This window comes from Larimichthys crocea, chromosome XX (genome assembly GCF_000972845.2).
Source record: "Larimichthys crocea isolate SSNF chromosome XX, L_crocea_2.0, whole genome shotgun sequence".
Classification (NCBI taxonomy): domain Eukaryota; kingdom Metazoa; phylum Chordata; class Actinopteri; family Sciaenidae; genus Larimichthys; species Larimichthys crocea.
Genome location: NC_040030.1, coordinates 17963353 through 17980052, shown reverse-complemented (window position 1 = coordinate 17980052; position 16700 = coordinate 17963353). Strand labels below are relative to the sequence as shown.

Genomic DNA, 16700 nt, shown 5'->3' with positions numbered 1-16700 from the left:
TGGAGGTAAAACAAGAGAGTGTGGGAGGTAAACACAGAGATGTGGAGGTGAACACAGAGTGTGTGTGAGGTAAAACACGAGAGAGAGTGTGGAGGTAAACACAGAGAGAGTGTGGAGGTAAACACAAGAGAGAGTGTGGAGGTAAACACAGAGAGTGTGGAGTGAAACAAGCGTGTGTGTGATGGTAAACACAGAGAGGTGGAGTAACACAGAGAGAGTGTGGGGTGGGTAACACACAGAGAGAGTGTGGAGGTAAAAACACAGAGGAGAGTGTGGAGGTAAAAACAGAGAGTGTGAGGGTAACACAGAGTGGTGGGGTAACACAGAGAGAGTGTGGAGGTAAACAACAGAGAGTGTGTGGAGGTAACACACAGAGAGTGTTTGGGGTAACACCGAAGAGTGTGGGAGGTAAACACAGGAGAGTGTGGAGGTAAACAACACCAGAGGTGTGGAGGTAAAACAAGGTGTGTGGAGGTAAACACAGAGGGTGTGAGGTAAAAAGAGGAGTGTGGAGGTAAACACAGAGAGTGTGGGAGGTTAAACACAGAGAGAGTGTGGAGGTAAAAACAGAGAGGCGAGTGTGGAGGTAAACACAGAGAGAGTGTGGAGGTAAACAAAGAGAGAGTGTGTGGAGGTAAAAACGAGAGTGTGGAGGTAAAACAAAGAGGAGGTGTGTGGAGGTAAACACCAGGCGAGGGGGAGGATAACACAGAGTGTTGTGGAGATAAACAGAGAGAGTGGGGAGAAACACAGAGAGTGTGGGGAGGTGAACACAGAGAGTGTGGAGGTAAACACAGAGAGAGTGTGGAGGTAAACACAGAGAGAGTGTGGAGGTAAACACAGAAAGAGTGTGGGGAGGTAAACACAGAGAGTGTGTGGAGGTAAACACAGAGAGTGTGGGGAGGTGAACACAGAGAGTGTGGAGGTAAACACGGAGAGTGTGGGGAGGTGAACACAGAGAGTGTGGAGGTAAACACAGAGAGAGTGTGGAGGTAAACACAGAGAGAGTGTGGAGGTAAACACAGAGAGAGTATGGAGGTAAAAACAGAGAGAGTGTGGAGGTAAAAACAGAGTGTGTGTGAAGGTAAACACAGAGAGTGTGTGGAGGTTGGAAAAGTTTAATGACATTAAACATGGAGTAATGCCAGCTCTATGCACGTGACAGACACGATCCGTCTTTAAAACATCTATTTAAAAAGGTCTGGCAGAAAAAGAGACGTCTATCTACAGTTCGGTAAAAAAATTCAAAGTATAAAAATATATTACATATCTCAAATATTTACAAAGACAGCTTCTCTACACACACAAACACACACACGTGTGCGTGCATGTGCCTACAGTTAGTTTTCAGTCTAAGTCGTGTTATCTAAGACGAGCACGTCCCCTCCTACGTGTCCTCGGTAAACTCAGCACCTAATGGAGGACACACTGGCGGCCTCAGACGGCCATGACGACGGCTCGCTAAACTCCCAGCATCCTCTGGGAGGAGGAGAGGAGGAGACAAAGGAAAAGGAAACGATCGTCCTCCTTGAGGTCAGATTAGCAGGAAGTGACAGTGGAGCTCCTCTGGAGGGTGTCAGAAGAACATCCTGTGGGAGGGAACCATTCACATCTGTTACATCTGTTTCACAAACATCCAAATGTACACTCTCTCTCTCTCACTCTCTCTCTCTCTCTCTCTCACACACACACACACACACACACACACACACCTGTAGATGGAGGGGTCCAGCAGTACAGCTGTGTCTGTGGGGAGCTTGGACAGATGAACCACCTTGGTCTTCTGCTGTAGTCGGTCGCTCTCGTTCACCCAAACATCTGGCAGTCTGACACACACACACACGAGAACACATGTGACACACTGCCAGAGAAGCTCATCTTTGGAGTTCTTTTGTTTCTCTGACACAAAGAAATGACAGTAAAACATCTGTATCGGCCCAGAAATGTGGTGCATCCACACAAAGTTTCGATGATGTCATCCTGCATCATCAGGAGCCACATGTGGACGTCCATGGTGTGACTGACAGCAGGTCAGCATCTGTTCACTGTCAAACCAGCACATGTTCTGGAAAACCCTAAAGATGAATAATAATACAGAGTGTGGTGGAGGAGGAGGAGGACTCACATGTCTTCAGGCGTCCAGTGCAACAAGACCTTCACTTTCCCAGAATCCTCTTTCCTCCTGGCTATTACCTGAACACACACACACAAGACAGGCATAAAACAATGTGCTCTGCTGCACAGACTGCACTATGAATATATATGTGTGTGTGTGTGTGTGTGTGTGTGTGTGTGTGTGTGTGTAAGAGCCCACCGTGCTGTGGAAAACCACACTGTGCCCGTTGCCCAGGCTCTCGATGTGTGTCGCCAGGTTGAGGCAGATGGCTCGATGGCGGATGGCGTCCATCGTCTGAGCGTCGAAGAAGTCATGAGGTCGGGCTGAAGGTCAAACAGGGGTTTAACTAACAGAGCAAACAGTGTGTGTGTGTGTGTGTGTGTGTGTGTGTGTGTGTGTGTGTGCTGAACTCACGCAGGGAGCGTCTGTGTTTGTTCTTGAGTTTCCTCCTCTTGTTCAGGCCGGCCTTGGACGGAGACTCCTCCTTCACCTTGCCCTGATTGGACAGTTTGGATGAACCCTGGGAGCTGAAGTGGGTAGGGACGTGACGGGCCAGCCCACCCTGAGAGGCAAACGTGGCGTTGCAGCCTCCAACCACACACTGCAGGAACACACACACGCACGAGATGATGCAGAGAGTACAGGTACTGTGCTTCATGACCCAACTGACTGATGTGAGATGGATGTGTGTGTGTGTGTGTGTGTATACTCACCTTGAACGGCTTGTCCCCGCTGTGGGTCAGCATGTGTCTCTGCAGCCAGCTCTGACTGGTGGACGGTGTGTTGTACACCTTGCAGCCTTTCCACAGACACACAAACACCTGTGTGGAACACACACAAGAACACACTGATAACAAAGCAGACACACACACAGACTGATGACATGACCTCCCATCTGACAGCCAACGGTGGTGTCACCATCTTAATTCTCCACTTTATTTTAGATTTACTCACACAATACTTTAATACACACACACTCATATTTAGAACACCCAACGTCTGTGTGTGTGTGTGTTGTCACAGACGAGGGTGAGGTGGAAATTGCAGACTAGTTCACTGATGATCACAGATGGGGTCATCCTGATTGTAGAACCATTTCTGTTTTTAATAACTTCAGCACTTTAGATTACGAAGAAAAAATGTGGATTTATGGAAAAAATATCCGAGTATTAATATTGTTAATAACCTGAATCTGTCCTCCACCCCAAAACACAGAGCTTTACAGACAGTGTCTGTATATCAGTCTGTAGTTCCAGGACTGCCGCCGCACAGCATGATGTGCATTTAATGAACTCTGTTTGATTTAGAGGAAAACAGATAAATCAGGGTGTGATGTCGGGCGTGGCTGACCACTCGTTTACAGTGAGTTTGTTCAGAGCTCGGCTCAAACTCAGATCAAACTGTCAGACTAGAAAGCACTGATCAACTTAAATCAACCTGTTGCTGTGTTCACCGTGTCCCTCCTCCAAGGTTTTCACAGTCTAGTTTAACTGGAACGTGAGAAAGCGTGTCAGCACACAGGTCACACACTCTCACACAAATGTGGTCAACTTCTGGCTCCACAAAAGCTTAGAGGCTTCAGTGGTTGTTCACCTGTCATGGTAGGTTGACATTCACACAGCTCCACACTGTGAATAACACAGCCGACTGAATGACTGCCGTTCGTCTTAATGAATGTCCATCTTTTCCCATGAGTCAAAGGGGCGATCAGGTGTCTGAACATCTGTCCCTCTGTTCTGCACATTACATTCTCACTGACTGATATTTCCACACCTGCATGTTCAGGAGCTGCATTGGTTATTTGATGCCACGGGACTTTCCATGCATGGTGGCCTCCCCCTCCCTAAATCAAAGACACACACACACACACACACACACACACACACACGCACGCTGATTACACTGACCCCTCCTCTCTGTCCGTCCACGTGTGTGGCTCTGATGTGTTCGGCCAGGTCTGGGCTGCTGAGAAACAGCAGCTGGCAGTGGTCCCAGCAGCACGTGTAGCTCAGAGACTTTCCCCCCGCGGGCGCCGAGCCGCTGCCTGCCACCGCACCGCCGTGACCGTTGAGCATGGCTGGGGTGGAGCGGCCGCTGGACGCCGTGCTCTCCATGTCCATCAGGGTGCTGCTGATGCTGGGAAAACACACACACACACAGAGTTATAATCTATGGAGTGTTTAGGGCAGATAGGAGGTCAATATTGTCAGAGCTGTGGTGATTGGTTGAGTCAACAGTCAGCTACAGTGAAACATTCTGACCATGAAGAACAAATATGATTCAACAGAAGGTGTGTGTGTGTGTGTGTGTGTGTGTGTGTGTGTGTGTGTGTGTGTGTGTGTGTGTGTGTGTGATATCTGACCACATATATGCTCCAACATTGTCTGACTGCAGACATGTCAGTACAGAACGTCAAAGACAGTGACTTCATTACAGCAGCCATCCACCAGAGGGCGCTGCTGGGACATTGAGTATTGATCGTACCGTTGTCGTAGTGATCATCATCCTCATCATCATTTAACCTGCCAGTTACGTTCTCGCGAGTTAAGTGTTTAACTGATGGAAGAAGTGTAAAGGTAACAAATAGATATTTTGTTTGTTGTTTGTTATTTATTTATTTATTTATATTTTGTTCTTAATAGATGGTTACTTGTTTACATATGTTGTTTTTGTTTGTTTGTATACCTGGAGTATGTAACAAAAATTATTTCCCCATGGGATTATTAAAGTATTTCTGATTCTAAATCTGATCACCAAAACAGACGATTGATTATTATTTTGTGCATTTAAGACAGTGTATGTTAATAGCCTCTGCGGCACAGCGCGCATGTTCAAACCAATCACAGAGCCTGGTTTGCTCTAAACGCATCAGGTCGGCAGATGCTTAAGAACATGGCTGGTTTCTGCCTGTTCAAAGGAAGTTTCATATTGACACCGTCGCCAAGTGGAGTTGTTATAAACAGCATGGTGTAGACCTGCTCTGTATGAAAGAGTCCTGGTGAAGAAATGGTAAATGGACTGTACTTGTAGTAGCTGTAGCTACAGGAACACCACATGGACATATCGGCATCTGTGACTGGACAGACTGCATGTGTTACGACTTCCACCATGTCTGTGACTGTGGAGTCCACAATAAATCAGCTTCAACCTGAGACACATCCACAGATAAAGAGAAGGCATGCTGTGAAAGAGAAGCTTTGCATGTTTCAGCTCACACACGGTGCTCAAGTGTCCTCTCAGGCTGGGCTCACACTCACTGGCAGTCCTGAACTAAAACCAGCAAACTCTTCAACTTTCATCTGCAACAATGTCAAACATGCATGACACAAATGTCAATGTGCTTTGTGTGTGTGTGTGTGTATGTGTGTGTGAGTGTGTGTGTGTACTTATATAGCGCCCTTCTAGTCTTCCGACCACTCAAAGCCCTTTAGGTTGGAGTTTAGTATCTTCGACATGCACACTGGAGGGGATCGAACCCTGAGCATCTGATTAGTGGACAACCCGCTCTATCTCCAAGCCACAGCTCTGTGTGTGTGTGTGTGTGAGAGAGCTAAGCATCTGCTCCGATCAGTGTCCATACTGGCTCTCTGTGGGGGCTGTGCTCACACGTCCTACAAGAGGACTAACACCTCTAAAACACACGCACACGCTATACATCTCTCTCACACACACACACACACACACACACACACACACACACACACACACACACACACACACACACACACACACACACACACACACACAGTACAGCTGCTGTCCTGCTCTGTATGAGAACAAAAGTTACAGTGAAGTCTTCCAGCTGCCACAACAGCAGGATTACTAAAAGTGGAGAGGCAGCCAAGTGGGCATTAAAGCAGGCGGCACATTATTTTCTGCCTCCACCAAACACTGCTCCAGTTAAAGCCTCCAACATTAGAGCATCCACCCCATGTACTCAGTCCTTGCTGCAACAGCTCAGGGTTCAAATCCAACCTGCAGCCTTTTGCTGCATGTCATTCCCACCTTTACTGATATATACAATCATAATCATTTGAAATTTAAACAGGGTAAACCACAAGAGTTTTCCATATACACTAGCAAGTGCAAACATGTACGAGCTTTTGAAAACATCATCTGCTTATTGCAGCGTGTAAAAAAAAACCAAAGAAAAAAACTTGTCTAACTTCTTCAGCTACACATCTCTTCAGAAGCATTTGAATGCAGCTCCATCATAAAAACAAATAAAGAAGTAAGCTGTGCATGTCCTTGAAAGCACCTCAGGTGACTGAAGGTGAGCGGGGACAGAAACAGACAGCAGGTGGGATGAAGCCCCTCCTTGGTATGGACATACAGAGGTGGGCTGGATGTTTGTCAAACAGTTTCTATCATGCACCGTCTCTGAAAGCATTCAGCTCACAGTTTAAAAGTCATGTCGTCTGCTGGGTAATAAGTCTTTAATTTATTCATTTGGTTTCTTCCTCTGTGTATGGCACCACCAGTAGTACTCAGTATGACTAACCCTAGCCTGAGGTTGAGATTCAGGTACATCATGAGCTGACGTGGACGACTTCCACTCCTTCTTGGCTGAATGACTCTGAAAGAGATGAGATATGCTTCACTGAAGACAAGTTCTCTGTAGAGCTGCAGGGGAGAGCTCTGTGAATTTGAATATACTGCATGAACACACACTAAAATGTGGCTGCGTGTGTGAGTGTCACCGTCTCCTCTACGACTCTAACAAGAGAGAGCCGACATCATCTGGCTCTTATCGTCACACTGACGCCACATGAAGCTGCTGACTGTCTCACACACATTACTGCTCTGCAGTGTTTTGTCACTTTCTAGTATCAGCTCAGTTTGGAGTTCAATCACAGGTGGAGCAGAGGTTTTTTAGGTTGGTGTTCTTAGTCACAGAGTAACCTGCCTCTGTGTTTTCCCTGCTCAGATCTTGCAGTGGGTGGCAGCCTACTTTTTAAAGCACAATGACTCAACAGCTGATATCAAATCTGTCAGATTCAAGCTTCACGTCATGCTCCACTTCAGCTGTGGTATTTCTGAGAGCTGGAGGGGACAGGCCTGAAAATTTCCCATCCAGCATCTTAACGTCCCAGCAACTGCCACTCTGTTTCGAATAATGATAACAGCGCTTTCTTTCCAGTGTTTGTCAACTGACGTAGGTTTCCTGTAATCACAGAGAATGGGACATGAGCGGCAGAGTGGCCAGCGATCCAAAGCTGTGCGCTTACTCATCGTGCAGGTGTAGTGTAGGTGTGTAGGTGTGCACGCTTTCACCAGCGTTCGTTTAGTTTCCCACGCTGCTGGCGCACGGAATGTGTACGTGCTGAGCGTGGTTTGATAAAGGTTTGGCCAATGTTTGGGATTTAACTCTCAGCAGCATGACTGCTCTGAATGAAAGAGTTTCGCAGAAGTCTCCGGGGGAAAGTTGACTTTCTAATGAACCGAGAAACCTTTCAAGTTCAGGAAGACAGGAAGACATTTCTAACAATACCCACAGCCTGGGAGAGGGTGAAGCGAGGGGGTTGCAATCTGTGGAAGGACAGCACGCCTGGTGATAAGTGTTAGTGCCTGCACCTTTAAAGGAATGTTTGAATGGAGTCTAGCTGCATGTTTTTATTGTAAAACTGGAATTCGATCACTGTTATCCTGCAGCATGACGCTGCTGAGTACACACAAAGACCTGCCATGGGGAGCAGTGGTTAGACCCACAGAGACCACAGACCAGCGGGGAAGCTTAAGGTACCAGTCTGGAGTCTCAAGCTTCCCTGCTGGTCTGTGGTCTGATCATGCTTGCCAGTACTGACACTTGACTTTCTCATGCTCTGATGTCATGTTCTCACAGTGTTCAGATTATTTAAACTGCCTGATTATTGTCTCGTTGGTTTACCACAACAGTCCTGAACGTGTGAGTCTGTCACAAAGTTTAACTGAGTCGACTGGAAAGCTTCGACTTGTTCGATTCTGTCCAATCCAGACAGAGCGTGAGGATGATGGGATGTTCTCTGCCTGTGATTGGCTGTCATGGTGTAGTACCAGAGGCAGCGTGTGTTGCTGGTGTTTAAAGCCACGGGTGAAACTTTGTGTCGCCTGTTGCATCAACAGAAAAACAAAAGGAGTCATTGAATTTGAAATAACAACACTCGAGCTCTTTGTGTTCTGTTTCTTAGGTAAGAACTGCCGATGACATGAGGGCCGATACATTAGCAGTGGATAACGGGAAATGTATGTCATGTTATAAAATCAGCCAATAATCATCAGTAATAACTGACTTCTTTGATAGACTTTATGTTCTCTAAAAATCTAAGTGTGTTTGTGAAGTTTTCCTTTAAAACAAATAAAGGAACCTTTGTTTTCATGTGTGATGTCCGTTAGATCACAGCTATGAAATATTAAATCATCCATCTATACCTATATCTGCTCAGCCTTTGTTATGCTCAAAGATTATCAATGGAGGTAATTATCGATCATCCTATCGGTTGAAAAACAGAATTAATTTTCCATCTGCGTGTTAACACACACACTGCTTCAGTCCATGAGGAAGAAGCACAGGCTGATGGAGAATTATACATGACCGCTGATGGAAAAAACGATTTTTCACTGGATATCCAAACATCTGAGAGATTCTCTCACACTTCAGTCTGTGTCTGTGTGCGACATCTACTAGCACATCTGTACAGAAAGGCCTCAACTTAGGAGTTTCTCTCAACATCTGGAGGTCGGAAACCTGTTGGTGGTCAGCAGATGTGTGAGCTACAGATGTCACAGCTCAAACAGCTGATGTTACGGCGCAATGATGGAAATGTAATGTGTGCTGTGACTGAGGGTGAGTGGGCAGCTGTGCATGAACACACACACACACACACACACAGATGTGTGTATGCTGCCATGTGCTGCTGTAAAGAGCTAAAACGTCACATCACCGCTGATAAACACCGACAAACGTTTGGTGAACCACATCCTGTGTGTATTAACGTTACATGTTTAACTACAGCGAACGTTTTATGTCCGTTAATGGAACTTTACACAATAACCTTAAGTGGGGGCATTAAACTGAACCATGTAACCTTCAGGTAACGTTCGCGGAACGTTTCCCGAACCTCCAATGTTCGTCGCGCGTAAACAAACAGTTGTTAGCTAACACACAGTGCAGTCGGCGTCGCGTGGCGACCTCGCGGCTTGTTCTGGAAGCAGCGCGAGGCCTCTTCCTACAGACCTGTCCTCCGAATCCATCCGGCTCAGCGGCTCTCCGTCCGACGAGGTCAGCTCCACGCTGGCCCGTCTCTTGGTGCCCTGCTCGGCTTTCTCCGCGGTCTTTGTGCGGTCGGCAGGCGGTGAGGAGGACACGCTCTCCCCCTCTCTTTGTTCTTGTTTCAGCACCCGGGAGCCCTCTTGTGCGGAATCAGTGCTACTCGCCAAACTCCCCTGTACGGGACTTTTCCCCGGTTCAGAGAGTTTACCGCCGGGCTCCCCTTCATCGCGGTCTGCTTTTTCGCTCGGTACCGCTGTTTCTTTGTCGGACTCGGGGACGGGAGACCGGTTGTCCCCGTGCTCTGCCGCCGCACCACGGCCAGTGTTCACGTCCATTCCTGCTCTGTTCTCGTTGTTGTCGCCCGGTTCCTGTTTGGGGTCCGGCACGGCCTGTCCCTCCGTGCCGGTTTCTGCTGTTTCGCCGGTGCCGTTTTGATCCGGCGCGGGCTGAGAATCTTGTTCGGCCCCTTCGTTCGTTATCTGAGCCATTTTCGAAAAGCACGGAGAGCGATTTTTTGTGATGTTCCACTCGAAAAGTTGCCCCCGGGCTGCCCTTCTTCCTCCACACACACACACACACACACACATGCACGCACACACACACTCACTCTCCGCTTGAAGCGTAAAACACAGCAGGGGGTTAGTGTGACGTAGGAGCTCCGTATGGACGAAGCTGCTCTATTGAGTAGATATGTCACTCCGCACTAAAGCCTACGCGGCGATAACTGACATTAACACGGAAATAAACGCATTATACAAACTCCAGTGTTTATAAAATCATTCATTCTAATTTGGCTCCTTCATATGACGTTAGTTTATAACCTGAAATGAAGATTAGTTAACACTAACCAACAGGAAAACTGTCTGGAGCTCTACCTCACAGTGCACTTTGCAGATATCAGCCATGTGTGTATGTAAATATTGAAAGGTCATATCTAAGGTGAAGCTAAGCTAAGTTAGCTAAGTTTAAAAGATGTGTTTTGCCTTCACAGTCAGAAAGAAATGAGGGGAACCACTAGGAGGAGCGCGCTGAACTTTTTTTTTATTGAGTCATCTTCCCATTATACACGATCTTCGTCATTGTGGCCTCTCAGCTCCACGTGTTCCGACAAACAGAAAAATGATCCAACTCCAAAAGTGCTGAAAAGGCACGTTTTTATCTCAGCAAGGTGCACATTGGTGCAGGCGCCGCTGCACTTTTCTTTTAGCCCGATGTGACTGAACCCGAACCCGGTCTACTCTGAGTCCACTCCAGTCTGTAGGAGACTGTGGACCGTGCTGCTCATCTTTAGAGGGCCGACTTGTTGCATTGTAATGAAGGAAGGCCTGCTTCTCTACTGCCTGTGCTGAGATGGAGAACAAGTTCCCCCTGTAATGTTCACATTTTACATTAGGCTATAAAAAGTCCACATGCTATACACCACTGCATGTTAGTTAATTAATTAATTAATAACAGTAAAATTAGCATTTTTGTCCACATCACATGAGTTTATTAGTTGTCATGGAGATGGATCTGTTGACTATATATATGTATGTATGTGTGTGTATGTATGTACTGTATGTATGTATGTATGTATATATATACACACACATACATAAGGTGCAGTGGTCGCACATTGGCCCATTCCACATGACTCAGTTCTGTTTTCCTGTGTACAAATACTCCATTATTGTTTTGTAAAATGAAACTCTTTTCATAATTGTGCAAACCACAGACTCATCCTGTAGCACCTGCATTTGACTTGCAGATTCATTTGGAGGAGCCACGTGGCAAAAAAAAAAAAGTTTAAGAAGTGAGATCTGAAAAGTTAATTTGACATGCAGACAACAAAAACCTCCAGCACCAGGCGTGTTTTAAGAACATCAACATTTATTTCACATGATATAAAACAGATGGGATATGAACTTTTTGCATATTGACCCTAATAATATTAATAATAACCTCTTATAGTTATAATATTCGCTCTTCTTTTCAGTGTGTACATAAATTACGCTATCTTGTTTTATTAGTTTTTTTTTGTTTTGTTTTTTTTACAGTTTATACATCTCTTTTAAATTTCTTTTTATATCCTGGAGCTCCAAAGTCCTACTTATTGCTTCGTACATGTGCTATTCTCCGATTCGTCTCCACCTAGGACACGTTCAAACGCAAAATGTCTATTCTGTGTCGTGTCCTCAGGCTCTTTACTCTGTATCTTCTAAGTAATGTAAACCAAAGAGAGAGAGAGAGAAACGACAAGAGACACAACTGAAAAAGCAGACTGGAAGTCCAAAACATTCACATACTGTGTGTGTGTGTGTGTGTGTGTCATCGACAGACGGTCTGCCCAACATAAATAATCACAACTTCTGCAAAATACTTTGTTCTGTCCAAAAAAAGAGAAAATAAACAGCAGCATGAAGTGGCACCTTGTTGAAGTAAAAATCTGCTTTATGTTCATATATATATATTTTTTATATATATATTTATATATATATATATAAATATCCAATGAAGGACACTCTGTTATGTTGCAGGTGCAAAAGATGTGAAAATAGAGCAATAAGGGAGCCTCCGGTCTCAAATCAACACAAAGAATCCAAAAATCAAAAGCAGGTTAAAATCCAAGAGCATCGGCGGTCACTTTGGGGTTAAAAGTAAAGCACTGCATGTGTGTGTGTCGAGTTTTGGTGCTTAGCCCGTCTATGGTGAGACTTCTCCAGTGCTCCTATATACAGCTGTACACTCACCTCCAGCTCCTCAGAAACAGCTCCAGATCAGTAGAATACTCTAATAATTATGTTAAGATGACTTTAATACTTTATCAAAAGAGTTCTGTATATTGACGTGAGTGTGTGTATTTGGCAACACGTTTCTATGGAGCCTTATTACCCCAAAACAAAACATAGGTCAAGATTGTGAAATGATTTCGTTACCTCTCAGGTGACTCATTAAACAGGCTGCTGTGATAAACTGAAAGCTCTTTTTAAAAGTGTTTGAACAATTCATCTTGTCCTAGACATGCCATGAAGAACAATGACAGAATTGTTGGCGAGGGATCAGGAAGATGGTGCAACTAACCATTCTTCTTTAATGTTTGGTCCATGAAATTATATAAAATGTCAGTCAGTGCTTCTCCAAAGCTCAAGATGATGTCCTCACATGTCTTTTTTTTTTGTCCACAATCTAAAGATTTTTATTTTACTGTTATGGAGGACTAAAGAAACTAGAAAATATTCACCTCTGAGGAGATGAAATCAGAAAAGTTGGACTTTTTACTCAAAAAAAAAAAAAAAAAAAGCTGAAAATGATTAAAAAATGATTAAAATTGTTGACAATTAATGTAATAGCTGACAACTAAGGGACTAATCGATGCAGCTCGACACTCCTTTTTTTTCTGTCTGAGGTTCTTTGGGGAACTGAATGCAAAAAAAAAAAGAGTTCTTTAAGCCACAGTTGCAGCTCTATGGAGTTTTTATGTTTAATGATGTTTTCAGAATCAGAAATACTTTAATAATTCCAGGGGGAAATTATTTTTTGTTACTATACTCCAGTATACAAACAAACAGCTGTTATAAGCTGAATCTGTTGACTAATTTTGGACTGTGTGTAGAAATGATTGTTGTGGTGTCACTTCTAACTGTAAAGGGTAATATTCTAATGACTTAACTGCTTTTGAGAGAGAGTGTAATAAATAATGTGACTATAATTTATATGAGGTAATAAATGACTTTACTTGATTACTTTTTACTTTGCCCAATGTTGCATTTAAAATGAAAATGGTTCTATGAAGAACCAATAAGTAAAATTGCAGAGTGCAGAGCTAAAACATGGGCAACCTACACTCTGCCTGTGTCTTCACAGGATGCATTCAGTGCTGAAGGTGTTGCTGCTCTGCTACGCCTCCATCCTAACAGGTCAGACTGTGGTGGTACTAGGCAGCCGGCAGGTGTTCATTAGTGTTATCATGAACGCAGAGCAGCATCCGTCGTTCAGGAAACATCACCTCGATAAAAGATTTGAAACTCTGCTGAATACATTGACAATAAAAGGTCTAAAAACATTCTTTCAACGAGCTCTGGCTCAGATACAGAACGGAGACGAAGCAGCTTATTAAACTCTGACCTATTTCCAGGAGTGTAGTGATGACTATCATTCAGGTCAAGTGTTATCTGACTCGAGTCGGCGCTCTCTTGGTTTACCACTTCCCTTTTCGAAGTACAGATATGTGTGGCTGTCTGTCACTGCGCAGCTGGAGACTCATTGAGAAGCCAGAAAAAGGGTTTGTTGTGAATCTGACATGAGAGTGAGTCATCTTATGTGGTGACAGACTTATTTTACAACCCCAAAGAACACGTCTGTGCTTGCAGATACAGTATATTTCAGTCTTCTAAAAGATTAAACCATTTCACAGTGTGACTCTGATGCAGAAATGTTTTGGGGTGAACATGACTCCATAGAGTGTGTGTTCTGCTCAGTATGGACAGATCTAACAGGAGCTAAAGATACAGTACATCTGCCTTCCTCTCTGTCTGGATTTGACGGCGGCCCGTCTGTGTGTCTCTAAGCAGGGCTGCCGTCCGTCTTAGTCTCCTCATGGGCATGTAACAGTAGTATCAAAAAAGTTCTGTTGTAAACGCAGGAAGCCGTGGAGCATGCTCGGTGCAGGCTGGCTACATTTGGGCTTTTTACGGGGACGCCAGTGTGCGGACGTTGAGGCCGGCGTTGCTCACGTGTCGCTGGTCACCAAGGTGAACGTCTGTGCTGCAGGGAGGAAAGAAGAGACGGAGGATGGAGAGAAAAGTGAAAGGGATGCCACAGTGAGTGAATAGAAATTACATTTAGTATTTTTTTTTTTCCAGTCAGTTTATGGACCAAAAATATTAACCAAGCACACAAATCAAGCTTTAATCCTTCAACGACATGGTAGGCAGTTCATTTTTTACATCAATGGGCAAAAAATCACATAATAACCTTTCAGAATACTAATTCAAATACACATGCTTTAACCCAAGCCACAAAAGATTATTTGTGATAGTTATCAATTTGGATTTTCAAAGATTCATGAAATGATTTCACTTTTTTGCATTTTTAGGCAGTGGTGGAAGAAATACCTTACTTAGAGAAGCTAGAAAGAACTTTGATTTTGTGTTGACTCTGGTGGTAATGTTTCCAACGCCTGATTTTTTTAGAGGAATCCACAATGCAAGCCACAATCATAGCTCAAAGAACTATAGTGTAACAGTCAGTCTTCTTGCTGATAGTCTGGTTTGATTGTATATATCATAGAAAGGCATCAGTATTAAACTGGGACAGTTAAACTAGTTAAGAAAAATAATTGTAGTATGGTTAAAGGTCCAGTGTGTTAGATTCAGGACGCACTGTTGACAGAATATAGAGACAGACAAACTGAACACTGGCTCTAGTGTTTTTGCACATTAAGCCGCCACAGTTGTTTCTCCTTCATGCTTGAAAGGAGAGGGTGAAAGGAGAGGGTTGCAATCAGCATCCACACCGCTCCATGAGGCTAAATCCTGCACACTTGCCCTTTAAGTACAGACAGTGTTAGCCTAGCTTAGCATAAAGACTGGAAGCAGGGTGAAACAGTTAGCCTGGCACCGTCCAAAGTTCAAAACTACAACTACCAACACCACTACAGCTGACTGTCTCTATTCTTTATGTCTACATAACAACAAGTTTTATCCTTTAATTATAGACGATTGGGTAGTTAACTGTGTATCATATTCATAAACTAACCACATGCATTAGAAGTATAATGTATTGAATTGAAATACTCTTAGTTACTTACTTAGTTCCAGCACTGTTCATGTCTGTGCTTTATTTTATACAATGTGTCACATTGTGTTTGGGTTATGTTCACGTTATCTTTGCACGTCAACATCTGAGAGCAATCCGACTCTTTTTTAATTCACAATGAAAATAAACGGATTCACTTTGGGAATCTTTGCTTTGTTTATACCAGTTAGTAAATATTCAGTATTGTTACTGGCTGTTATTTGGGACCTGTGCGGGGTCGGGAAATCTGAGCGAAGACAGTAAACTTAGCAGTTTTCTCATTTTGCCACCAGAGTGTGCTGTCTGTCTGGACTTGTTCTATCAGACACAGTCAGTGCTGGTAATGTTAATTTTGTCTTTAACACAGTTTGACATCCACAGAGAGACACCACACAACTGTAGAGCCTGACGGAGAACTGACTTGAGATCAGGTGATGGTAGTCAGGCAGTGTGTTATTTCTGTGTGGATGGAAGCTTCCTCATGTGACCTCAGCGGTGTCAAAATGACATAATTAATTCATCAGATGTCATTGAGGCTCATTATTGTCATCAATCTGTCTGTCTGTGGTTTAGTTCATTTCAATGTGGAAGGAGCTCGCAGTAAATCCGTCGCTCTCGCAATAAAGACAAAGAGCGAGGTCGTGTTCCAAACGGTTCTGACAGTGTAAGCTGTGAGTAAGAGCTTGAGGGAATTATAACTTTCCAAGAATTTGAAAAAGTATTCACTTACTTCCAAATGATATTATCTGTAAATAAATATCTGTGTGTATTTCAGGCTGTGTTGTGTTACTCTGGTGGAAAACATATTTATTTAGTAGTTTGCCCCAAAACATAAAGAAGAAGAAGAAGTCGTGTAATCTCTCCTTCACCTCTTTAAGCCCTCCTTCACAGAAATATTACCAATGGCATGAATCTCACTGTAACTATGGCAACAACATGCTATAACGCCGTCTTTTAATGTTTGGTTGTGCAGCAGAAGGTGTTTAGGTTGCGCTGAGGTGATGGAGGTGATGCGTTCGCTTACAAGCCAACATGTTGTTGTTGTTGTTGCTGTGTTTCTTGTCGTCCGCCGTTAGCTGGTTGGAAGAATCCAGGCTCTTCTCCAGCTTCTCTTCTCTGGTGGTCTGCTGCGTCACATCTGGGTCCTCCTCCCTCGGCTCCGGGCTCGGCGTCTCAGGCTCGGGAGTCTGGAAGCTACAACGAGCAGAACAGGTCACACTGACTCCATTTTATCCTCAAGATCCTTTAATCTGTTTCATTAATGAACACACACACACATACACACACACACACACACACACACACACACACACACACCTGTTTTCGGTGGTGTTTGTTGGTGAGCTGGTCAGATCTTGCTCTCGGCTTTCGTCATCCTCAAAAGGCTGAAGGTTTACAATCTCCACACGCTGAGGCTCCGTACCCAGGTCCAGAATCACCACCCTCTGGCTTTCACACAGCTGAAACACACAAACACACACATTTTAATTAGAAGAGAGTGCGGCATGTTTTGCGTGGCTGTGTTGTGAAGGGGATGACATGTTCGGAGCAGCGCTGCAA

General features: G+C 44.4%; 2 protein-coding genes across 9 annotated transcripts in view; both read right to left on the bottom strand.

Moving 5' to 3' along the window:
• Positions 1 to 1102: 1102 nt before the first annotated feature.
• aebp2 (AE binding protein 2) lies at positions 1103 to 10027 on the bottom strand. The gene is made up of 8 exons (XM_027272498.1): positions 9330 to 10027; positions 4024 to 4252; positions 2830 to 2937; positions 2531 to 2717; positions 2315 to 2439; positions 2126 to 2193; positions 1713 to 1826; positions 1103 to 1589 (listed from the first exon to the last, which is right to left on the bottom strand). Exons 1-8 carry the CDS (start codon positions 9950 to 9952, stop codon positions 1577 to 1579), a joined length of 1467 nt encoding a protein of 488 aa, XP_027128299.1. The 5' UTR covers positions 9953 to 10027; the 3' UTR covers positions 1103 to 1576.
• A 1193-nt stretch (positions 10028 to 11220) lies between these two features.
• Positions 11221 to 16700, bottom strand: part of LOC104926799 (pleckstrin homology domain-containing family A member 5) — a 93270-nt gene continuing 87790 nt past the window's right edge. For all 8 annotated transcript variants that reach the window (XM_019254459.2, XM_019254460.2, XM_019254457.2 and 5 more), the window contains 3 exons: positions 16458 to 16600; positions 16165 to 16334; positions 11221 to 14108 (listed from right to left, as the gene is read on the bottom strand). In XM_019254459.2, the coding sequence (XP_019110004.2) occupies positions 14074 to 14108; positions 16165 to 16334; positions 16458 to 16600 (348 nt within the window). In that variant the 3' untranslated portion in view covers positions 11221 to 14073. The remainder of the gene's footprint in view (positions 14109 to 16164; positions 16335 to 16457; positions 16601 to 16700) is intronic.